Source organism: Prionailurus viverrinus, chromosome B3, assembly GCF_022837055.1.
Source record: "Prionailurus viverrinus isolate Anna chromosome B3, UM_Priviv_1.0, whole genome shotgun sequence".
NCBI lineage: Eukaryota > Metazoa > Chordata > Mammalia > Carnivora > Felidae > Prionailurus > Prionailurus viverrinus.
Window position 1 is genome coordinate 140,238,276 of NC_062566.1, and position 22,967 is coordinate 140,261,242.

The 22,967-nt window shown below is 43.4% G+C and overlaps 1 protein-coding gene across 5 annotated transcripts in view; it reads left to right on the forward strand.

The window, feature by feature from the left end:
* RCOR1 (REST corepressor 1) overlaps positions 1–22,967 on the forward strand; it is a 129,108-nt gene that overhangs the window by 77,335 nt on the left and 28,806 nt on the right. For all 5 annotated transcript variants that reach the window (XR_007152888.1, XM_047862110.1, XM_047862109.1 and 2 more), the window contains one exon: positions 2,549–2,632. Coding sequence is in view for 4 of the 5 variants with exons in the window: in XM_047862110.1 (XP_047718066.1) it covers positions 2,549–2,632 (84 nt within the window). In the remaining variant the exon portion in view is untranslated. The remainder of the gene's footprint in view (positions 1–2,548; positions 2,633–22,967) is intronic.

A 22,967-nucleotide genomic window follows, 5' to 3' on the forward strand; every position in this document is an offset into this window, starting at 1 on the left:
CAAGATCCCACCAACTGTGAGATCATGACCTGAGCTAAAATCAGGAGTCGGATGGATGCTTGACCAACTGAGCCACCCAGGCGCCCCTGTTTTGTTTTGTTTTGTTTTGTTTTTAATATGAATATCCACTTGTTCCAGCATCGTTTGTTGAACAGATTCTTTTTCTCCATTGAATTTTGCCTTTGCACGTTTGTGGAAGGAAAATTAGTTGGTCCTATATGTGCGGTTCTGTTTTTGGACTCCCGTTATGTTAATTTATTTCCCTGTGTGCCAGGACCACACACTGTCTTAATTACTGAATCTTTATAATTAGTTTGATTCAGGTGGATTTTCCAGTTTGTTCCTTTTTTTTTTTTTTTTTAAATGTTTGTTTATATTTTGAGAGAGAGAGAGAAGGATAGCACAAGTGGGGAAGGGGCAGAGAGGGAGGGAGACACAGAATCCAAAGCAGGCTCCAGGCCCTGAGCTGTCAGCACAGAGCCCAATGTGGCTCAAACTCACAAACCGTGAGATCGTGACCTGAGCTGAAGTCAAGAGCCAGACACTTAACTGATTGAGCCACCCAAGTACCCCTGAAAGAGATATTCTTTAATTTTGATTTTTATTAACTATTTTGATTTTTACCTTTTTTTTAAAACAATCGATCTCATTTCCTACAACTTCGCTAACTCATTTTTTGAGTAACTTTTTGTAGATTCTGTAGATTTTCTACACAAATGATCATCCGTGAATAAAACCATTTTAATTCTGCTTTTCCAATGCGGATTCCTTTTATTTCTGTTTTGACTTCTGATTTTTATTTAAAATACGGGGGCGCCTGGGTGGCGCAGTCGGTTAAGCGTCCGACTTCAGCCAGGTCACGATCTCGCACTCCGTGAGTTCGAGCCCCGCGTCAGGCTCTGGGCTGATGGCTCAGAGCCTGGAGCCTGTTTCCGATTCTGTGTCTCCCTCTCTCTCTGCCCCTCCCCCGTTCATGCTCTGTCTCTCTCTGTCCCAAAAATAAATAAACGTTGAAAAATAAAATACAGCAAGATTGGGGCGCCTGGGTGGCTCAGTCGGTTAAGCATCCGACTTCGGCCCAGGTCACAATCTCGTGGTCCGTGAGTTCAAGCCCCGCGTCAGGCTCTGTGCTGATGGCTCAGAGCCTGGAGCCTGTTTCAGATTCTGTGTCTCCCTCTCTCTCTGACCCTCCCCCGTTCATGCTCTGTCTCTCTCTGTCTCAAAAATAAATAAACGTTAAAAAAATTTTAAAAAAATAAAAATAAATAAATAAAATACAGCAAGACTGTATTCCATGTGGGGTCCTCATCTTTGTTGATTGTATTTCATTTTTAGATTATGTGTAGCAGTAACACTGAGCTATATACATATAAAAAGGTGTCCTCAGGGGCCAATGGGAGCATCTCTTTTCTCCTTTTCCTGTCTCTGTATCCTTCACACGCTGTTCCCACTTTGCCTGATTTCCAGTGTCCACTCTGGTTCTTTCCCTCCCACCACCCTGTCATTTTTCTTTCAAGTAACTGCCCCATAGGTTTTACCGAAAGTATAGGAATTCTTTCTTTATAAAACCTAGAACACATTGACAGATAAAATTAAGTAAAAGATTAGATACCTGTCAGTGTCATAAAGACAAGAATTCTTAAACCAGGCTTTATGAATTTTCTAAAAGTGTGTTTATATTGGTGTGTGTGTTTCTATTTCATTGGGATTTTTTTCTAGAGAGCGGAGTCCATAACTTTCATATCCTTAGAGGAATTTATTTAAGCAAACAAACAAAAAGGTAAGAATAATAACTTTAGAATGAATGAGTTTGGGCCTACCCAGTGCAAGGGTTAGTGAGATTAGTAAGCCTCTTGTGTCTTGAGTCCTCTGTACCTTTGGAAGATAACATTTTATTTTATTCTACTTTTTTTGAAGATAACATTTTGAATGTCTCTGTTGTAGTGTATGACTGTTGTTTGTGGTTAATCCATTTATACATGTCAGCTCAGCACCTGGCACTTGTAAACCTTTGGTCTTCTATTTTGTATCACAGAGTTTTAAGAATTTGAATGCACTTTAGTTTGCTTTCAGATTAAGTAGTTAAAAGAATCTTTGGATTCCTGTTGTCAAGTCCCTAAAAAGTTACTGTGGCAGAGAAGGATAAGGGTATTCAAAGCACACGGGAAGAATACGGATATCCTGGGTGTCCCGTGTCTGACGGCCGGGCATCCTAGTGTGTAGCGGTTTAACCACTGGGCACTGTAGCCATGCAGTCCTGTCTCCGCCTCCTTCTACCAAATGACCTGTTGAGTTTCCTCACGGAGCAAATGAGAGTAGTAAACCTGTTTGTTAAATCAGTAAACGACTTAGAAGTAGACGTGTTTGGGCAGACTCAGAGCCCCCCTCACCCTGGGACGGTAAGGGTGCAGGTTTCCTTGGGGCAGGTCTCAGTAAAGGGTGGGCGATGTCATGATGTTCCGAGGATTAAAAGATCAGAATGGCGCTGTTAGTCATCGCTTGTTATGTCTGTTAAATTATAATAATTTTCTTTTTTATTTCTACCAAGCCAAACTAGCGAGACGCAGTCAAGAACGAGACAACCTTGGCATGCTGGTCTGGTCACCTAATCAGAATCTATCGGAAGCAAAACGTAAGTTTTAGAACACTTTCATTTTTCACCTTTCTTCTTTAAAGCAAAGTTTTTTTTTGTTCTTTGTTGTTTTTAAATGTTTATTTTTGAGAGCACACAAGCGGGGGAGGGGCAGAGAGAGGGGGACAGAGGAGCCAAAGCGGGCTCTGCAGTGACACCAGCTAGCCCAATGTGGGGCCTGAACTCGCAGAACCGTGAGATTAGGACCTGAGCTGAAGTCGGATGCTCAACTGACTGAGCCACCCAGGCGCCCCAGACAGTGTGCATTTCTTTACTGTGGCCTGTCATAAGGACTTAAAATTTTTTTTTTCTTCTTAATGTTTATTTATTTTGAGAGAGAGTGCGAGCAGGGGAGAGGCAGACTGAGAGAGAGAGAGAGAGAGAGAGAGAGAGAGAGAGAGAGAGAGAGAGAGAGATGGTGAGAGAGAATCCCAAGCAGGCTCCGGTCAGCACAGAGCTGTCAGCCCCGATGTGGGGCTCAATCTTACAAACTGTGAGATCATGACCTGAGTTGAAATCAAGAGTCGGACGCTTAACAGACTGAGTCACCCAGGAGCCCCAGGGCTTAAAATTCTTAACCAGTGGTTTCATAATTTACTTTATCCAAAATGCTGTACAGGCTAATACTGGAGTAACTAGGAGGAAAGGCTCAGAGTGGAAAGGAAATTATAACGTGGTGTATAACTCCCCCAGCTGGGAATTTACAGATCCGTACATTTCTAATTGGAGGGGTTACAAAGGGCAAAAATATGTCATTGGAAACAGGCTTTATACTGTAAGACTTCAACTTAACTAGAAGAACTTGTGAATTGACTCTTTGTTTTATGAGTTTAAAGTTGTATTGGGATGAATACACTGAGCTACTTTGGATTTTACTGGGGAGCGTTGGGGTCCTATAGTTACTAGTAATATTAAGTGTATATTCAAAGTTTGCTTTTTCAGCTTTTCTGTTGCCTCTGCTCAAATAATATCAGCAAAAATAATTTTGTATCAGACATTGCCATAAGTCTCTGGCAGTTTCAAATTTTTTCTTTTCTTTTTTAAAAAAAAAAATTTTTTTAATGTTTATTTGTTTTTGAGAGAGCAAGGGAGAGCACAAGCTGGAGAGAGGCAGAGAGAGACGGGGACAAAGGATCCGAAGCGGGCTCTGTGCTGGCAGCAGAAAGCCTGACACAGGGCTTAAAGTCATGAACCAAACTGTGAGATCATGACCTGAGCTGAAGTCGGACACTCACCCGACTGAGCCACCCAGGTGCCCCCAAAGTTTTTATTTTCTTCATAACTTAAGGGTGAAGAAAAACTAAATCCCCTTTTGGAGAATTTTTCAATGGGGGTTCATAGGTAGAATTTATGGGGATTTGTAAACTTAGAAATCACATGCAAAGTTTTTTGGTATGTGTTCATCTTTCTGGAGAAAAAGGACATTAGGTTTTCAAAGGGGTCTTTGACAAGAGTCAGTGCTCTGAAATGGGGTTGGACTTGGAAAGTCACCAGTGCTAAATGTTATCAGGAAACTGTTAAATTGTGAGTGAAGGCTCAAATTCTTAGGCTTTGATCAGGATTTCCCGAAGTGTGTTTTCCGGTATTAAAATAAGTGTTGATAGGTTTCCACTGCCAAATGAGTGTGAGAGATGATACATATTAAATAATCTCTTCTTGTGTATTCGGTATCCGTGTCAGCATAGTCAGGGTGCAGAGAGCTCATATGGTAGAGAAACATGTTTAATTTTGACCAAGAAGGATCTTTTTTTTTTTTTTTTTTCTTCCCTTTCTTTTTCTTTTTCTTTTCTTTTGTATAGTACCCTCCATGGAACACGGGAAGTTCAAGTACTCTTAGTAATGGTGAATTTAGCAGTAATAAAATAATCTCAGTCTGATCTGATTTTAAGAGTATCTTAATTTTGCCTCTATCAGGCTGCTGCTTAATGAGTGTATAATGAAGAACAGAATAGCAGAAGGAAGGGTATTGGCATTTCTGATGTCTTTGCTGTGCTGGGGAGGACGTTTTAAGTATTTCCTGTTTGTTTATTTCCCCTTTGAGCCCTTGCATTAACTTAAAAAGCAATCAGTTCCATTTTTGAACATGTTCTTTTTAACAGAAAGCTGAAATCTTCCTCCCTGTAATTTTTAGAGCTTTGTTTTCTTGAACTCTGCTACAGAAATCTTCCAGATGAGTCTTTTGGATGTTCTGGCCATCCCACCTCCTTTACCATCCTGGTCCAAGTTCAACCTGCCTCGTCGCTTTGGGTTTTTTCTAGACGATTGGCTCTTTGGGTGCCTCTGTCTCTCGTGCTCCCAGACGTTACAGTTGGTCACAGTGTCCGTTTGAAATGTTGGTGCCCAGAACTGAATATCCAGAATCATGAGCACTTGTTGAGTCTTTGTGCCAAGCACTGCGTTAAATGCATTCACACTTCACAATAACTCGAGGACGTTTTTGCCCTTGTTTCACAGTTGGCGTTCCACGAGCCAAAGAGGTTTGGGAAAGTGACACAGTAAGAGGTTGAGCATTATCTAGGTTTGCTGAGGTCGTGAACCCTGGTTCATGCTCTGAGTGCCTCTCTCAGGGAGAGCTCATTAGGTCTCGGTGTTCTGTATTTCGGCCACTGTCCTTTTGTTACTTCAGTTCACCGTTGATCAGTGCCTTTTGCTCATGTATTACCTGTTGACATCTGTGGAGTCAGAATTTAATTTTTATATTTTCTCATTCTTTCTAGACCTAGAAGAAAAGATAAGAATATGAAGTTAGTAGATTTTTATTTTTTTGTTTTTTTTTTTTAATTTTTTAATGTTTATTTTTGAGAGAGAGAGAGAGACACAGAGTGTGACTGGGAGAGGGGCAGAGAGAGAGGAAGACACAGAATCCAAAGCAGGCTCCAGGCTCTGAGCTGTCGGCACAGAGCCCGATGCAGAGCTCGAACCCACAAACCACGAGATCGTGACCTGAGCTGAAGTCTGACGCTCAACCGACTGAGCCACCCAGTTGCCCCAAAGTTAGTAGATTTTTAAACAATGCTGTTGCCTAAAATAAATTTGTGGTTTTAATGTAAGCCTTTAAAATGACTTTTAAAACCAGTATACAAGTTAACATTCACGTATTGTTGAAAGTTCAGAAGACACAGAAACTTACAAAGAAGGAACTGCTCACACGGTATCTCATTACCCAGAGATAAGTGTTGTTAAATGCTCTGGGATTTTTTCCAGTCCTCTTTGTTTCCTCTTCTGTCCTATAAGGGATATGATGGTGTTTCTCCATGTGTGGGTTTGTCTGTGTCTCTGTATTTTCCCGAATATTGACCGGAGCTTTTCCCACACTGTGAGATAACCATGCGCTATTCTGTCATCACATGGATATGGAAGTGTATCTACCCTTCTATTGAAAGTGTGTTGTTTCAGATTTGTTGCCTGTTGTAAAAGAAAGCTGTAGTAAAATACTGAATCCTAGAGCTTTGTCCTCTTTTGTTTTTTGTTTGTTTTTATTGCGTTTCTAGTATTTTCTTAAGATAGAGCTCTAGGAATGGAATGTGGGTTAACGGGAACTTGCCAAACTGCTCAAGTGTGAGGATGTGAACATGACGTGGCATCTTGATGTGAGTTAGGTTCCTCTTAGTAGGCTCCCACTTGTGGAGCTTTGGGAATCATCTAGTTCTTGGCTAGTCATCTAATCATAGGCCTTAAAATGTGATTGAAGTGTGATTGCAGACACGTATACATAATTTTTTCCGTTTGCACACCTATCATTCCCCCGCAACTCCCTTCTCCACAGTATAGTGTCACAATAGAAGTTTTTTCTACTTTCCTTTCTTCTTGATTTTCTTTTTTTTTTTTTTTTTTTAGTTTTTTTAAATTTTTTTTAACTTTTTTTTTTTTTTTTTTTTTTTGAGACAGAGAGAGACAGAGCATGAACGGGGGAGGGTCAGAGAGAGAGGGAGACACAGAATCGGAAGCAGGCTCCAGGCTCTAAGCCATCAGCCCAGAGCCCAACGCGGGGCTTGAACTCACGGACCGTGAGATCGTGACCTGAGCCGAAGTCAGACGCTTAACTGACTGAGCCACCCAGGCGCCCCTCTTCTTTATTTTCAAAGACTGTGAAAGTCTTGGCTGTCCAACATTGATTCTGATTCTGTGTAGATAGGAGATTTGGAACATGTATAGATGGCTAGCAGGTGTCCCTCGTCTGAGGATGTCTGCAGATCCCTGGTTTTTCTTGTGTTTTCTTTCTTCTCAAGTGGCTGTTTAGATAGAGCTGTGCCTCTTAGGGGTACCGCAAGTTTACAAAAGTATTTTGTGGTTATTAAAATAAATGCTGTTGTTAAAATTTCACACAATACAGAATGTATAATGTAGACACTTAACGCCCTCTCATAGTCACTGTGTATAATATATATGCTTTTCCTAATATTTTTATACATACTAATTAATATATAAATTTTTTTTTTTAATTTTTTTTTTCCAACGTTTATTTATTTTTGGGACAGAGAGAGACAGAGCATGAACGGGGGAGGGGCAGAGAGAGAGGGAGACACAGAATCGGAAACAGGCTCCAGGCTCTGAGCCATCAGCCCAGAGCCTGACGCGGGGCTCGAACTCACGGACCGTGAGATCGTGACCTGGCTGAAGTCGGACGCTTAACCCACTGCGCCACCCAGGCGCCCCAAATATATAAATTTTTTATCACAAAGTATGAGTTCAACAATTTGTTCTTGATGGTATATCTGGGACTCTGTTCTATCTCAACACATTTACTATTGCCTAGTTTTTAAATAACAGGTATGGGTGTCCCATAATTTGATCTTCCTAAAAAACTGAAGTATGGTTGATACACAGCGTTGTACTAGTTTTCAGGTGGACAACACGGTGATGCGACAACCCTGTACGCTATGCTCACGAGTGTAGCTGCCACCTGTCACCATGTGGCGGTGTTACAGTGCCACACTTGCACTGTCCCTTTCATTCCTGTGACTTCCTCATTCCATAAGTGGATGTTTGTAGTATTTCAGTTCTTCTTTCTTTTTAAAACTTACTTATCTTTTTAAGTTTTTGGCGCTCATCACCACAAGTGCACTGCTTGATCCCCATCACCTAGTTGACCCGTGCCCCCACTCCTGCCCTCTGGTAACTGTCAGTTTGTTCTCTGGAGTAAAGAGTCTGTTGCTTGGTTTTTAAGCTTTTTAAAAAAGATGTAGGGAATGTTCTCATTTCTTTAGGATAAATCCCTAGAAGTAGAGTTCCTAGGCTAAGGGGCAAATGCATTATTTCTTGTTATTTCTTTATATTCTTTTCATTTTCAAAAATACATGTAATGTTTAGAGCAGTTTTAGGTTCACATCCAAATTGATCAGAAAGTACAGAGATTTGGGGTGCCTGGATGGCTTAGTCGGTTAAGTGTCCGACTCTTGATTTTGGCTCAAGTAATGATCTCACGGTTCGTGGGATTGAGCCCCATGTCGGGCCCTGTGCTGACAGCCCAGAGCTTACTTGGGATTCTCCCTCTCCCTCGCTCTCTGCCCCTCCCCCATGTATATTCTCTCTCTCTCTCTCTCTCTCTCTCTCTCTCTCTCTCTCTCAAAATAAGTAAATAAACTTTGAAAAAAGAACCAAGCTTTCCCAAATACTTCTGCCCCCACAGTGCACACCACCCCCTGCCATCCCCTACCAGAGCGGTGCACTTGTCGTAATCGGTGAACCTACGCTCATAACATCGTTGTCACCCAAAGTTCATAGTTTACATCAGGATCCACTCTTGGTGTTGTGCGTTCTGTAGGTTTCGGCACACGTTATCGTGACACGTATTCACTATTGTAATATCGTACTAAATCCTTTCCCTGCCCTAAAAACTCTCTGTGCTCTGCCTATGCGTCCCCTCCCAACCCCCTAACTCTTGGCAACTACTGACCTTTTTACCGTCTCCATAACTTTGCCTCTCTCAGAATGTCAGCGAGTTGGGGTCCTATAATGTGGAGTCTTTTCAGAGTGGCTGTTTTGACTTAGTAGTATGCATTTAAGTTTCCTCCATGTCTTTTCCTGGCTCGTAGCTCATTTCTTTGTAGCGCTGAACAGCATTCCCCTGTCTGGACGGCCTGTGGTGTGTTTACGCGTTCACCTGCTGAAGGACGTCTTGGTGGCTTCCGAGTTCGGGCAGTTACGAAGGAAGCTGCCGTAAACATGTATGTGAAGGTGTTGGCGTGGATGTAAGTTTTCGGCTCCTTGGGCTAAGCACGAAGGAGCAGGATCGCTGCATTGTTTGTTAAAGAATACGTTTAATTTTGTAAGAAATTGCAAGACTGTCTTCTGGAGTGGCTGTGCCGTTTTGCATTTTTGCCAGCCGTGAATGAGAGTTCCTTGTAAGTATTTGGTGGTGTCGGTGTTTTGGATTTTAGCCACTCTAAATAATACGCGTATAGTTCATGTTCTTTTAAACTAAAAAGCAATAGGTACGTACAAGATAAAATCTTCTACGTTTTGGGTGTCTGTTAGTCCTGACACACTTTTTTTTTTAATGGTCATATAATACAGGTGTTTCATAGTTAAGCATTTTTTTTTTTTTTTTAATTTTTTTTTCAACGTTTATTTATTTTTGGGACAGAGAGAGACAGAGCATGAACGGGGAAGGGGCAGAGAGAGAGGGAGACACAGAATCGGAAACAGGCTCCAGGCTCTGAGCCATCAGCCCAGAGCCCGACGCGGGGCTCGAACTCACGGACCGCGAGATCGTGACCTGGCTGAAGTCGGACGCTTAACCGACTGCGCCACCCAGGCGCCCCCATAGTTAAGCATTTCTAAACAGTGTTGTAGTGAACATCATTGAAGTGGGGTTGGTAGGTCAGATGGTATGTACTTTTTAAATTTATAGATTTTTTTCTACATTATAGGAGTGTTCCTGTTTTCTAAGACATCTCCAGTACTGGGTATATTAATTTTTTTCTTTCATTCTTTTTAATGTTTTACTTATTTTGAGAGAAAGAGAGTGTACAAGCAGGGGAGGGGCAGAGGGTGGGGGGGGGGGGGAGAGAGAGAGAGAGAGAGAGAGAGAGAGAGAGAATCCTGAGCAGGCTCTTCGTTGGAAGAGGTGGGGCTCAAACTCACGAACCTTGAGACCATGACCTGGGCCAAAATCAAGAGCCAGACATTTAACCAACTGAGCCATGTAGGCTCCTCTTAATTTTTTTCTTTAAAAAAATTTATTAATAATTATTGTTAAAAAAAAATTTTTTTAATGTTTGTTTATTTTTGAAAGAGAGACAGATTGTGGTTGGGGGAGAGGCAGAGAGAGAGGGAGACAGAATCTGAATCTGAGCTGTCAGCCCAGAGCCCGACGCGGGGCTGGAACTCCTGAACCACGAGATCATGACCTGAGCCGAAGTCAGGTGCTTAACAGGCTGAGCCACCCGGGCGCCCCTTCAATAATTAATTTTAATTGTAGTAAAATACACATGATGTGAAATTTACCATCTTAACCATTTCTTTGCTTCCAAGTAAATTTGATTGTGAAATTATAACAAGCAAATGAAATATGTTGGTTTATATTTCCAGCTTAACCATTTTTAAGGGGATAGTGGTCTTAAGTACGTTCACATCGTTGTGTACCCAGCCTCCAGAACGCTTCTCATCTTGCAGAACTGAAACTCTGAACTCGTTAAAAAAAAAAAACCCAAGCCTACATTTCCCCCTCCCCCAGCACCTGGCAACCACCATTCTGCTTTCTGACTTAATGAATTTGACTCCTCTGGGTACTTCGTTTGGTGGAATTACACTGTTTTGGTGACTGGCTTATTTCACGCGACAGAATGTCCTCAGGTGTCATCCACATTGTTGCCTGTGGTACAATTTCCTTCATTTTTATGACTGAGTAGTTCTTCCTTGCAAGGAAAGGCCACATTTGTCTCTCATTTACCAGTGATGGACACTTGGGTTGTTTCCACATTTTGGCTGTTGTGAACGCTGCTGCTGTGAACATGGGTGTGCAAATATCTCTTCGACACCCTGCCTTCATTTCTTTTGGGTGTATACTCAGAAGCGGGATTGCTGGATTTGGTAATTCTAGTTTTGAATTTTTTAAGGACCTGCCATCCTGTTTTCCACAGGGGCTGCTGTCATTTTAAATTCCCACCGACAGTGCATGGGGTCCAGTATCTCCACATCCTTGTCAGAATTACCATTTTCTGTGTGTTTTGTTAATAGTAGCTATCCTTGGGGCGCCTGGGTGGCGCAGTCGGTTAAGCGTCCAACTTCAGCCAGGTCACGATCTCGCGGTCCGTGAGTTCGAGCCCCGTGTCGGGCTCTGGGCTGATGGCTCAGAGCCTGGAGCCTGTTTCCGATTCTGTGTCTCCCTCTCTCTCTGCCCCTCCCCCATTCATGCTCTGTCTCTCTCTGTCCCAAAAATAAATAAACATTGAAAAAAAAAATTAAAAAAAAAAATAGTAGCTATCCTAATGGGTGTGGGGTGATACCTGATTGTACGGGAATATTATTGCTTTTTAAAGTTGGCTGAACTGACAGAAAAGGATTTCATTAATTATTACTAAGGTTGAGCGTCGTTGTATTTTGAACTTTTAAGAAAGTTTATTTTGAGAGAGAGAGAGAGAGAGAGCGAGCGAGCACATGTGAGTGGGGGAGGGGCAAAGACAGAGGGAGAGAGAATCCTAAGTAGGCTCCACACTGTCAGTGCAGAGCCCGACACAGGGCTCGATCTCACTAACTGTGAGATCGTGTCCTGCACCAAGATAGAGTCACTTAACTGCCTGAGCCTCCCAGGCACCTCTGTATCTTGACTTGTTAATTCTTCTGTACATAGCAGTCAGGCCTTACCTTATGTGTTGTTTGGTTTGTTTTTTAGAATTACATGTAGTTAAATTGATTAATCTTACTTGTGGCTGCTCGCATACTGTCATGCTGAAGAAAGCCCTTCCCCCACATATTATATACTGCGCACACCTCTGTTTCTTCTGCCCTCCCCTCCTCCCGCCTCTCTCCTCGTTACATCATTGTTCTATCTGGAACTATTTAATTCTTTCTCAAATCTTCACTTAGGTTAAACTCGTGTGTGTACTTTGGTCTTTATCTGAATTCTTGACTCTGTTTCATTGACTGATCTGTTGTTTCCTGATTTGTACCATTTTTATTCGTTTCAGTGTTCCTGGTCGATGTATTTATTTTTCTGGGTGAAGTTTAGGCTCATAGTTTCAAGCTCTCTCCAAGAGTATCTTGATTGGGGTTATCTGGAATTTGAGTTTGTTTAGTGAGCATTGGTTTCATTCACATTTTTATTGAGCGCTTTGTGTGCTTGGTAGTGTGTGGCAGGAGTGAGGGAGTCAGGAAGCTTATGTTCTAATGGAGAAAGAAGGGAAGATGAACCTGTAAACTGTAATTTATGTGTATTTCCTCTACTCCGGCTCTTCTTTTTTGGATGCAAAAAACTTGAGGTCTAGAAAAGTGAGGTCAAATGCTTAAGGAACCACAGCTTCTTAGTAGCCAAGTTTGGGCTAGATCTCTGGTCTCCAGATGGCATTTATTATACACATCTGCCTTCATATGCTGCCTTTCTTAATAAGCTATAATTGCATTCTTAAAGCATTACTGATACTAGACTAGCTGCTTTGGGCTGTGTCTGAGTGAAACTTCAGCGAGAGCTACGACCTTTAGGGTATGCCTAGAAAATGTGCCTTGTAGAGACGCATTGCATATGGAGGAAATATAAATAATTCCAGGTAGCGTAGAGGAGAACAGTATGCTTTTATTATTATTATTATTATTATTATTATATAGTATATATACTAAATAATATATAGTATGTAATAAGTAAATAGTATATATATTAAATAATTCTGGAAAATTACTTGATGTAACAATGGCATGAGATTTAGGGGACACAGGAATGAATGAAGGTTGAAAAGTGGTAGAATCTGGACGTTGGCAGATGGTGAGAGAAATGGAAAAATGTTCACTAATTGGAGATGAGGACAGTCGAGTCCCATTTTAGCTTCCAGCACCTCCTATGGGCTGTTAGCATCCCTCCCCCACCCCACCCCACCCCCGTGGTGGGACCCAGCAGAAAGTCTACATTTTCCTGGATAGAAACAGGGGAAGTATTGGAAACAGTTGACATTCTGGGTAGAATGTTGAGGAGGGTAAGAGTTGGCTTGTGGGCAAGGTGCATAAGTGTGCTGCAGGCCGGGGGAAGGACGCCTGTGCGCCTGTATTTGTCCGTGTACGAAGATGCGGGGAGCAAATGCAGTGCTCTGTTTTGGAGACCTGCCTGGCTGCGACACCTGTGGTCCTTGGGGAGGTGAGAAGCCTTGAAACTGTGCCAAGTCTCTTGGCAGCCTTGTGGTTTAGTGGAGAGCCAGGGCTAGAGGCAGTGAGTGTCGATCCATTCCGGGTGAGAGAAGTTGATGCCCTCAAGGCTGTTGCTGTTAGAGGGAGGCTTGATCGAAATGTGGAAAGTCAGGGGCGCCTGGGTGGCTCAGTCATCCGACTTCAGCTCAGGTCGTGATCTCATGGTTCGTGGGTTCAGGCTCCGCATGGGGCTCTATGCTGACAGCTCGGAGCCTGGAGCCTGCTTCGGATTCTGTGTCTCCCTCTCTCTCTGCCCCTCCCCTGCTCGTGCTCTGTCTCTCTCTCTCTCAAAAAATAAGTAAACATTAAAAAAAAAAAAAGTGGGAAGTCAAATTGGCAGTGTCGGAAGTGTTTGAACTTGCTCAAAGGAGATGGAGATCATGGGAACATGGGGTAAGGGGGGGGGGGGGTCCGGGGGGCTTTAATAGGCCTTTAAGTAAGCAGGGCGCTGTCATATCTGGGCACGCCTGCACCCTGCCGTCATTATTCCACGCGTGTGCATGAAGATGCCTGTGGGTCACTCTTGTTTCTGTGATAGGACATCATCTCCCTATCGGCCTTGCTTCCTGGTCACCATTGTGAGGTACATGGTTGCCCCCCTCTGCCCCCATGTGTGAGCACCCTCCCCACCCCATTTCAGGCTGCCCTCCCTTGGTCTGCACCCTAGATGCCCGCCCTGCTTGCCCCAACCTAATGGCCTTAGGGCAGCCTTCTGTCTGGGGCCGCTGCTGTGGGTGCAGTACACGGTACCTTCGTATCGCCCTCTTGTCCCTGCCCTGACACGTACACCCAGCCAGGGCCTGGACTTTGTGTGGCAGAGCAGCTGAAAGTTAGCAAAACCAAGTGGACATGTTGGTAACGAGAAATCTCAAAACTTTTTTTTTTTTTTACTAGATAGTCTTGTTTTCTTTGAAATGTATACAGTTAAGCCAGACCTTATTCCCAGTCTGGTTCACTTTACTGTGTTAATGAAAAACAAACAAACAGAAGTTTGCCAAAGCAAATGCAGTCAAATGTAATACAAAACGGTGGCCTGAGAGCACAGTTTAGAAGGCAGTTTTAGGAGAGAGGATAGGTCAGGAAAGGGGATAATCAGAGCATGACTTTTGTTGTTTGACTCTCTTTAAGGTAGGGCTTGGCTGTAGGAGGTGAATTGGAGCCAGAGGGCAAGCCAGGGTACAACTGTGCCCACTGTGGGTCGCTTCCCGAAGAAGCAGATTTCCTAGACTCAGCGGCACTTGCCTCGGGTGTAGAAATTTGCAGGGTAACGTTGGCTATTGGGAATCCGGAAAACAGATGGTCCCGCTCATTTATGCATCGCCTACTTTATAGGTTATGTATAATCAGTGCTTTTGCAGTTATTTAAGTGTTTGATTGCATTTTGCTTTTATTTTATAAAAATGAGGAGAAAGTGGTACCGTGGTAAGCACAAATCTCCATGTTAAAATTGACATAGATGGAGATCATTAGCTAATGCCAGAGACCATCAAGCTGGATGTGATTTTTGAAGCTAGTTGACTATTGACTATAAAGAAAAAAATTAACACCTACAACGTGCTAGACATACAGAATTTAAAGATGTGTCGAAAAGCAAAGTCAAATTAGAGATTTTTAAAAATTTCTTTTTAATGTTTATTTATTTTTGAGAGAGAGACAGGGCAGGAGTGGGGAAAGGGCAGAGAGACAGAGGGAGACACACAATCTGAAGCAGGCTCCAGGCTGTCAGCACAGAGCCCGATGTGGGGCTGAAACCCACGAACCGTGAGATCATGACCTGAGCCAATGTCCGACGCTTAACCGACTGAGCCACCCAGGCGCCCCAAATTAGAGATTTTAAAACAAGTTGTAGCTTTCTTGGAATGAGAACCTTCTTTGGAGCTGCAGCACACGCAGGCGCTTCTCTTAGGGCATTTGAGTTCAGTCCACATTGTCAAGATTATATTGTGTGTGAAAGTTTCATAGATACAGAGTACATTTTTTAACTTCCAAATGAATACATAGTACATGTCAAGAATCACTGTTCAAAACATTCCAGTGGCTTTCCAGTTCACTACAGTGTCAGAGGACTGGACAGTTGGCCACAAGGCCCTACGCAGTCTGAGCCCACTCCTGAGCCTTTTCCATCCCTTTGTCTGGAATACTCTTTTCCCAGTGTCCACATGGCCCTCTCCCTCAGTTCCTCCTCGCTGCTTACGCGTCCACTGACAGAGAGGCTTTCCTTGACCACACTATGAAATGAGAGTACTGCCTTACCTTGCTTCATTTCCTTCGTTTTATTTATCGTCGTCCGACATGGTATTTTTTGCTTCGCCTCTCTACTGAAAACTGATGAGGAACCTGGTGTGTGTGCTCCGTTCTCCGGCAGTCCTCTTGGCACGTGGTGGGAGCACGATAAATACTCGTCCAGTGAATGAGGAAATGATGGGGTTGTGGACACTGCCCTGTGTGAAGACTTGCAAACGCAGGCTTTCCAGCTGTGTGTTCTGCACCTTGGTCATCTGGAATCCTCCAGCATCTTCTTTGCCACCCGCCTAATGACCGTTCGTTTGCTCGGTACATATTTGAGAGATGTGTATGCGCCAGGCACTGGGGGAATACGAGAGTGGACAGTCTGACAAATCCCTGTGCAAGTGTAACTCACAGTCTGATGGGAACCTGCCCTGGTAAATTACAAGGTCATCGACAGGAAGGAAAAGTGTACTTAAAATTCATGCCTGCTAGTTCTTTGACTGGAATGTGTGCAGGGGTAGGGGTCGGATCAGCACTACTGGCCTTAGTTCTCAGTTTTTTATAAAGAAATGGCTTTCAGAGAGCTTGATAATTGGGATGTGAATGTTTTTTTAATGTATGGACATTATTTTTATCATTTTTATTCTTATTTATTTAGAGTTAGGTCAAGTGGTAAGAACTTACTAGAAAAGACACAGCTGGGTTTACAGACTATGGTTGAAGCGTGCAGTTAAAAATTAAGGGTTACTGTACCCTTTCATCATATCCGTGTGTCTTACCGTCATCCTTTTCTTTTAGACTTCAAGAATTTCCTCTTGTTACATTATAATTTATTTATTCTTTCTGTTCACGATGGACATTTGCTTGCAGTTCTTTATTGTTACAACTGCTACTGCTGGGAACTTTCTTTGACTTGGTTCTTGATATCCATTCGACATGTAGATCCTCAGCTGTGAGGTCAGTGCCAGAATATTTCCCAAAGTGGTCAAACTGGTTCATACTGCTACCAACAAAGTGCAAACTTCATCTGCTTCGTGTCCTTGCCAGTAGTTGCTCTCGTGGGACTTCAACGTTTCAGACCGTCCAGCGAGTTCAGCACTGTTCTCCTACCAAGGAATTCTGCTATTTTTGTTACGTGTGATAGTGGTATTGTGGTTCTAGAAAAAACATGTCCATATTTTTAAAAAGTTGTGTATTGGGGCGTATATCTGGCTCAGCTGGAAGAGCATGCGACTTGGTCTCTCAGGGTCGTGAGTTCAAGCCCCATGTTGGGTGCAGAGGTTACTTCTATGAAACATTAAAAAGATGCATATTATATATATGTGGGGATGAGATAACTGGGATTTACTTAAATTCTTGAGCACAGTGTAAAGCACATTTTGGGATCAACTGGCCGGACTGGAATACAGACACAGATTATTGTTTAAATGTTGAATTTACTGTTCTGTGGTTATGTAAGAGAATAATACACCTACTCTTTGAAGATACAGGCCAAGGATTTAAGAGTACGGAGGCATAATTATGACACTCTCCAATGGTTCAGAAAAGAAATTACATATACACATACAAGTTTGTTTTTATCGTTAAAAATAGCCTGTAATTCCTATACCCATCACGTGGGTATAACAAGTATTAAAATTTTGCTTTCATGTCCTTTCTCTATGCTTCTGTGCACTCTGGTTTTAAGCACAAATAGGTCATATTGTAAATAATAGTTTTTCAACTTTAATTTTCTGATAATTAAACATTAGACTGAGTTTTGATCCCTGAATAATATCCCATCATATAGCTCAATTTATTTCACCATGTCTTCGTTCTTGAATGTTTCTATTTTTTCAATTTTCCCCTACTATAAATAACAAATGAGTAAGCAGGAATTCATAATGTCCTTTTCCAGTAGAAAAGAAAGCCTTCCTTGATTCTGCAGATCAGGTTTCCCAGTTAAGTGTGTTCAGAGTTCTTTTTCTCTGACGCCTATGACAATTGGAGTTAATTATTTGTGTCATTATTTCTCAGCCCTCCAGACTGAGCTCTCTGAAGGCCGACTGTTTTAATCTTAACTGTAGAAGCAGCACTGGGCACACAGTCGGCCTGAAAGATGCATTGAATCAGTGGAGAAGGGTTAAATGTAAAATAGAATAATTAAATATAAAATACCACCTTTCTGCACACCTGCTTTGAAAACTCCAGTTTCTTTAACTGGATGAAAGTTCCCCCACCCCTACCCTCACCCCCCAAGATTCAGGCATTGGAAGTGGTAGGATTTACAGCTTTGGCGGAAAAACCTGCCCACTCCCAACAAACACGCCATTCTCCCCCGCCCCCCATTCTCACTACAGCACTGTGCAGTTTAGCCTCCGTTTTGAGGGCTCCGGAAACCTGGGCCCACAGAGGGGAAGCGACCTTGCATCAGGTCGTGCTCCCGCGCACTTCCTAGAACCCAGCCTCCCTCTGTGTTTCCCTTGGCCTGTTGTCTCACTTAGAGATCCCTCTTTTGTGTGCCCTTGTACACAATGGGTTGTACTGAGGGAGGGACCATTGTAAGTACAGGGCGGCGGAGGCAGGGTTAAACATAGGCCCCTATAACTCAAGGCTTGTAGACAAGCTGTAAGGAGTCACTAGGATTTGCGGGCTCGTAAACCCTTCTTCTGACCACCTCCGCCTTTCCCTGCCCATAACTCCTTTGCGGGAGGTGGGCCTGAAATCAGTAATTTAGAAGAGAATCACTTTGTATAGTCACTGAAAGGAAATATTTTTGCATGATTGAAATTCACAACTCACAAATTCGCAAACCTCCTTTTATATAGTAATAATATAAAGAAGCACATTTCTTCCTATGTCTGTGGTCCTGATATTGTCTGATCTTTTTAATACCCAAACTTAAAGATTTTGTGCTTGTTGAAGTGCTTTTTATCACATTAAAATGAAGAATGTTACCACACTTGTGTTCTTTACCTTAATGTAATGCTCTAATTCACCAATTCTCGAAGTCATCTGGGGGCATTGTAAAAGCAAACCAGAACATCTAGAGTATAGTCGGTTCTTTCCTTGATCAGGTGTGTTCACTTCCTCAGAACTCACCGAGCTGTGCCTTATACGTGTGCCTTTCCTCTATGCCCATCATGCTTCCTAAAACCGATGTATGCATCCACACACATACGTATACACACATAAACACACATACGTGCAAACACATGTATGTGTACAAAAGAGGGTGGAGCGCAAGAGTTAGTACTTCAGAGAAGTTTCTTGGCTGGTTCTCTTGGGTCAGGGCTAGGAACCAGTGGCCTGGCGGACATACAGCTCTAATGGGGCTGGAGGACTGGGTTTCTCTCCATAAACTGCTTCTGTGGCTCTAGAGTGCAGTCTGCCTCGAACGGAAACTCACAGGTGCTTATGAAGGAATTCATTTCAGTAAGATTTTGCTTTTGTGTATCTTGGCTCCTCTGCTGCCTTGTGAAGGGTTAGAACCGGACGTCATCTCTTATACTTTTGTCCGACAGATGAGGAAATGGGTTTAGCTTGTAAGCTCCTAACGGAAAGCAGGGACAGAGGGCTCCACTGTTGCCAGCTACGAGCTTGTGAGTGAATCCGTAGTGTCTCTTTGCCCCCTCTTCTGTCCGGGAATGTTGCCTTTAGTTAAGACAGAGGCAGACCTCGTCTTGGGCATTGTTCCTTCTGCTCATACTGTACAAAGGGAAACACCTAAGAGAGCAAGTGAAGTTATTTTGAGTGCACAGGTGCCTGCTTAGGGACATGGTCGTCAGGCAGGTTGACTTGCTGGGAGAGATGCATGAGAATAGTGGGTCGCTGGACTGATTTATTCTTCACCGTAGGCTTTGGGCATTTTTAAGGGAAAGGTGGTTATTGTTGTAATTACAGCCAGACGTCATTCTAGTGACGATCCATTTTGAAAACACAAGAGATCCTATCTGTGTGGTTCTGGAAGGCACACAAGTGTATGAGAACTGGAGTAAAGGTGGAGGCATGTACTTCCCTTTTCCTATTGCAAGTTTTTGTTCGTTTTGTTTTGTTTAGAGAGAGTGAGCACATGCTCCAGGAGGGGAGAAGGGCCAAGGAAGAGAGGGAGGACCCTTAAGCAGGCTCCGTGCTCAGCATGAGGTCTGACACGGAGCTCGATCCGGTGACCCTGGGGTCACGACCTGAGCCGAAATCCAGAGTTGGACGCTCACCCGACTGAGCCACCCAGGTGGCTCTTATTGGCTGAGTTATTTTTTTAATGCAGCACACAAAATGTTAAATATAACATGAAAAAAAAGCTTTTTTTAATTACTCATAAAATGTTTGCCCTGGAGCCACTTGTAAGACCATAATAGTCAATCCACTCTTCTGCTGATGAGGAAAAAAGGAGTAGAATTTATCTGCAGTCATACAAAGTTGATACTGGTTGGAGGGGGAATATAGAGGTAGAGATTAGGTAGGAATAGGTGCCAGAAACTGAATTTAAGTAAGTGTGGTTTGGTGGGGTATTTATATATATATTTATATGTTATGATGATGATGATGATGATATTTATATATATATTAATGTTTACTTTTGAGAGAGAACGAGTGGGGGAGGAGCAGACAGAAAGGGACAGAGGCTCTGAAGTGGGCTCTACGCTGACAGTAGAGAGCCCCATGTGGGGCTCCAACTCATGAACTGTGAGATCGTGACCGGAACGAAGTTGGATGCTCTACCAGCCGAGCCACCCAGGCGCCCCAGTGTTTATATTCTCCTTTCCACTTGATCAGATTGTCTGTGAGACTGAGTTGGATTTTGTAGTATTTACTAGAGTGTTGGGGGATGGCGCTTCTTCTGTAAAGTGGGATTTTAACAAAAGTGCATTTTACTACTGTGTGCGCCCACCCTCACCCCCGCCATGCCCCGGGGGATCATTGGGATGTTAACTGTAGTAATATCTGTGCCCACCAGGTGGCACAATTGCTTTACTTAAATGATTTAAGCTCTTTTTGATTCTCTGTTAGTGATAACTCATTTCTTATTTTAATAATAAAAGGAGATGCCACGATATGAAAAAAATTTTGGCATGCTCAGTTTGAGTTATGCGAGAGAAACTGGTGCCACGTTTCCTTTGTAGTACGAATGCTGCTGCAAATGTTACGATGGTAACATTTTTTTCGAACTGTATTTAAGGTTATAGCTTTGTCCCCAACCCACCTTATGGTGTCAGCCTCTCGCTCCAAATAGCATATGCAAGATCACAAGGTGTCCTGAGTCTGCAGTGTCCAGAGGAGGGAGGAGTGGGTGAGCTCAGGTGACCGTGGCAACTTTCATCTGCATTCTTCCCTTTTTTGCAGCTGAGTGCGAGACTCCCGCTAATGGTACTAAGGACATTTAGTTCGTCGGCTTGAAACCTGAATATAGAAAACAAGTGAGGCCTCCGACAAGGCAGCCATTTGCCCGTTACCCTCACTTTCCATCGCTTCCTTCATCAGCCACAGTTTGATTTTCTTAACTCCACTCAAGCGACATGGACTAGGTTGGCTTGCCTGGCTCAGTTCTCTGTACCGTGGAGTGCCCTTCTCTCTCTGTGTCCTTTACTCAGGAGATGGGATAGCCTATAGAGGTTTAACATCACAGGTGCTGTGGTCACACACTCTGTGTGTATGTACGTCTTGTTTCTGCTGTTTACCAGCCGTGTGACCTTGGCCAAATGACTTCTCTGAGCTTCAGTTTCTTTCTTTAGGAATGGGACTGATAATGGAATTATTGGAGAGGATTAAAAAGAATCCTTTAGAGGGGGCGCCTGGGTGGCTCAGTCGATTGGGCGTCCAACTTCGGCTCAGGTCATGATCTCGCGGTCCGTGAGCTCGAGCCCCGCGTCGGGCTCTGTGCTGACATCTCGGAGCCTGGAGCCTGCTTCGGATTCTGTGTCTCCCTCTCTCTCTGGCCCTCCCCCCACTCGCGCTCTGTCTCTTTTCTGTCTCAAAAATAAGTAAACATTAAAAAAAAATTTAAAAAAAGAATCCCTTAAAGAATTTTAGAACAGTGGCTGGCACATAGTGAAGTCTCAAATATTAGCTACTGTTATTAATCAGTATAGCTATTGAATCTTTAGGAAGCTTGTCTTGATTTAACATCATTATCATCATTATTTACTGATTATTTTGGATCCCATGCTAGTCTACATCTGTACTGTTATTTATGTATTTCTGTTCTCTGTTACTTGTGTTGTTTCAAGCTACCTCAGGAAATCAGTTCATTTTTCTTCTGTATTTTGGCCTGCTTTTCTGTACACAGTAAGGGTAGTTCAAGAAATGTTTGAGTAGGCTTTAGGAATTTTGTGAATTTTCCTGATGAATCTCACACACATTCTACCTTTAAGTGATGTTGCCCCAGAACATAACGCCTTTACCTGTACTTTCTGTAATGCTAAATTCTTGTCAGAGAAGCCAATGGTTTGTACAGTCTGTGCACTTTTTTTTAAAATTTTTTCTAATGTTTATTTTTGAGAGAGAGAGAGAGAGAGAGAGACAGTGTAAGCAGGGGAGGGGTAGAGAGAGAGGAAGACACAGAATCCGAAGCAGGCTCCAGGCTCCGAGCTGTCAGCACAGAGCCCGACGCGGGGCTTGAACCCACGAACCGTGAGATCATGACCTGAGCTGAAGTCGGATGCTTAACCGACTGAGCCACCCAGTTGCCCTCCCGTATGTGCACTTGTTAAAGAATCGAAGTGATACGTATCTTTATCCATCATAATTTAAGATTAGACATTTCTCCTTGGTTGTTTCCATGGGAATATTCAAGTTTTTAAAATATTGCACTTACACAACGATAGAATGGTTTTTAAAGGAGAGTACGCCAAGTAACCGATCTTTCTGCTTAGAATGTCCGGTCAGCCTCTTCTTGCACCCAGATGACTGCCCGGTTCTGTCCCCCGTGCAGTGGGGAAGGCTGGTGGGTGCGAATGACCGGGTCCTTGCCAACATCCTGGCATTTCCTTAAGCCGCATGGACTTTGGGCATCGTCCTAATCACAGCATACTTAATGACCCTCGCCTGCCTGCAGTGGCTCCTCACCCCCAGATTGGGACGGACTCTGGTTAACCTTTAATTTACTAGAGATGAAATCAAGATTACTGTTGCCAGAGATGAGAAAGTACTGGAAAAGTCCCCGGGAACCCCGTGTTCATTGTTTTAGAGCTTTTTGCCTCCCTTCCTGATTCATCCTTCATCCACCACCTAACGTATCCGGTCATCCTTTGTTTTCATGAAGGCATTTGGGAGTGGATTTTATCGTCTTAGGTTGAAAGCTTATTTTTGCTTTTAAGGAAAGCATGTGGGAGGTTTTGAAAATGCACACTTTACATTTTCATCATGCCCTACCAGCAGCTACTGGCATGTTCTGGAAAGGAGCAGGGTAGGTGGTAGAGAAGATATTGGGGACTCTAGAAGCTGGTGGGTAGCCCTTGTCCCCCTGACTGTGTAAGGGAGCAAGAGCTGAGGACCCTGTGCGTACAGTAGGGAGGCAGTGAGAGACAAGGCCGTCGGCAGCATCCGTTGTGCGCGCGCACGGCCCTGTTCTGGATTAAGTCCGGTCTTCAGCATTCTGGGAGGACTTCCTGCTCTGCTGTGGTTTTCAGTTCGGTGCTGACGCAGCTTTCCTGGTGAGAGCTACTTCCTGGGAAGGTCAGGAGAGTGGCTAGAGGTACCGCGGTCGAAACCGTAGCGCTCACCGTGCGTCAGGCACCACTGCCTGTGAACTCCTTTTGTCCAGAGACAGCCAAGACTGGACCTGCGTCTCTCT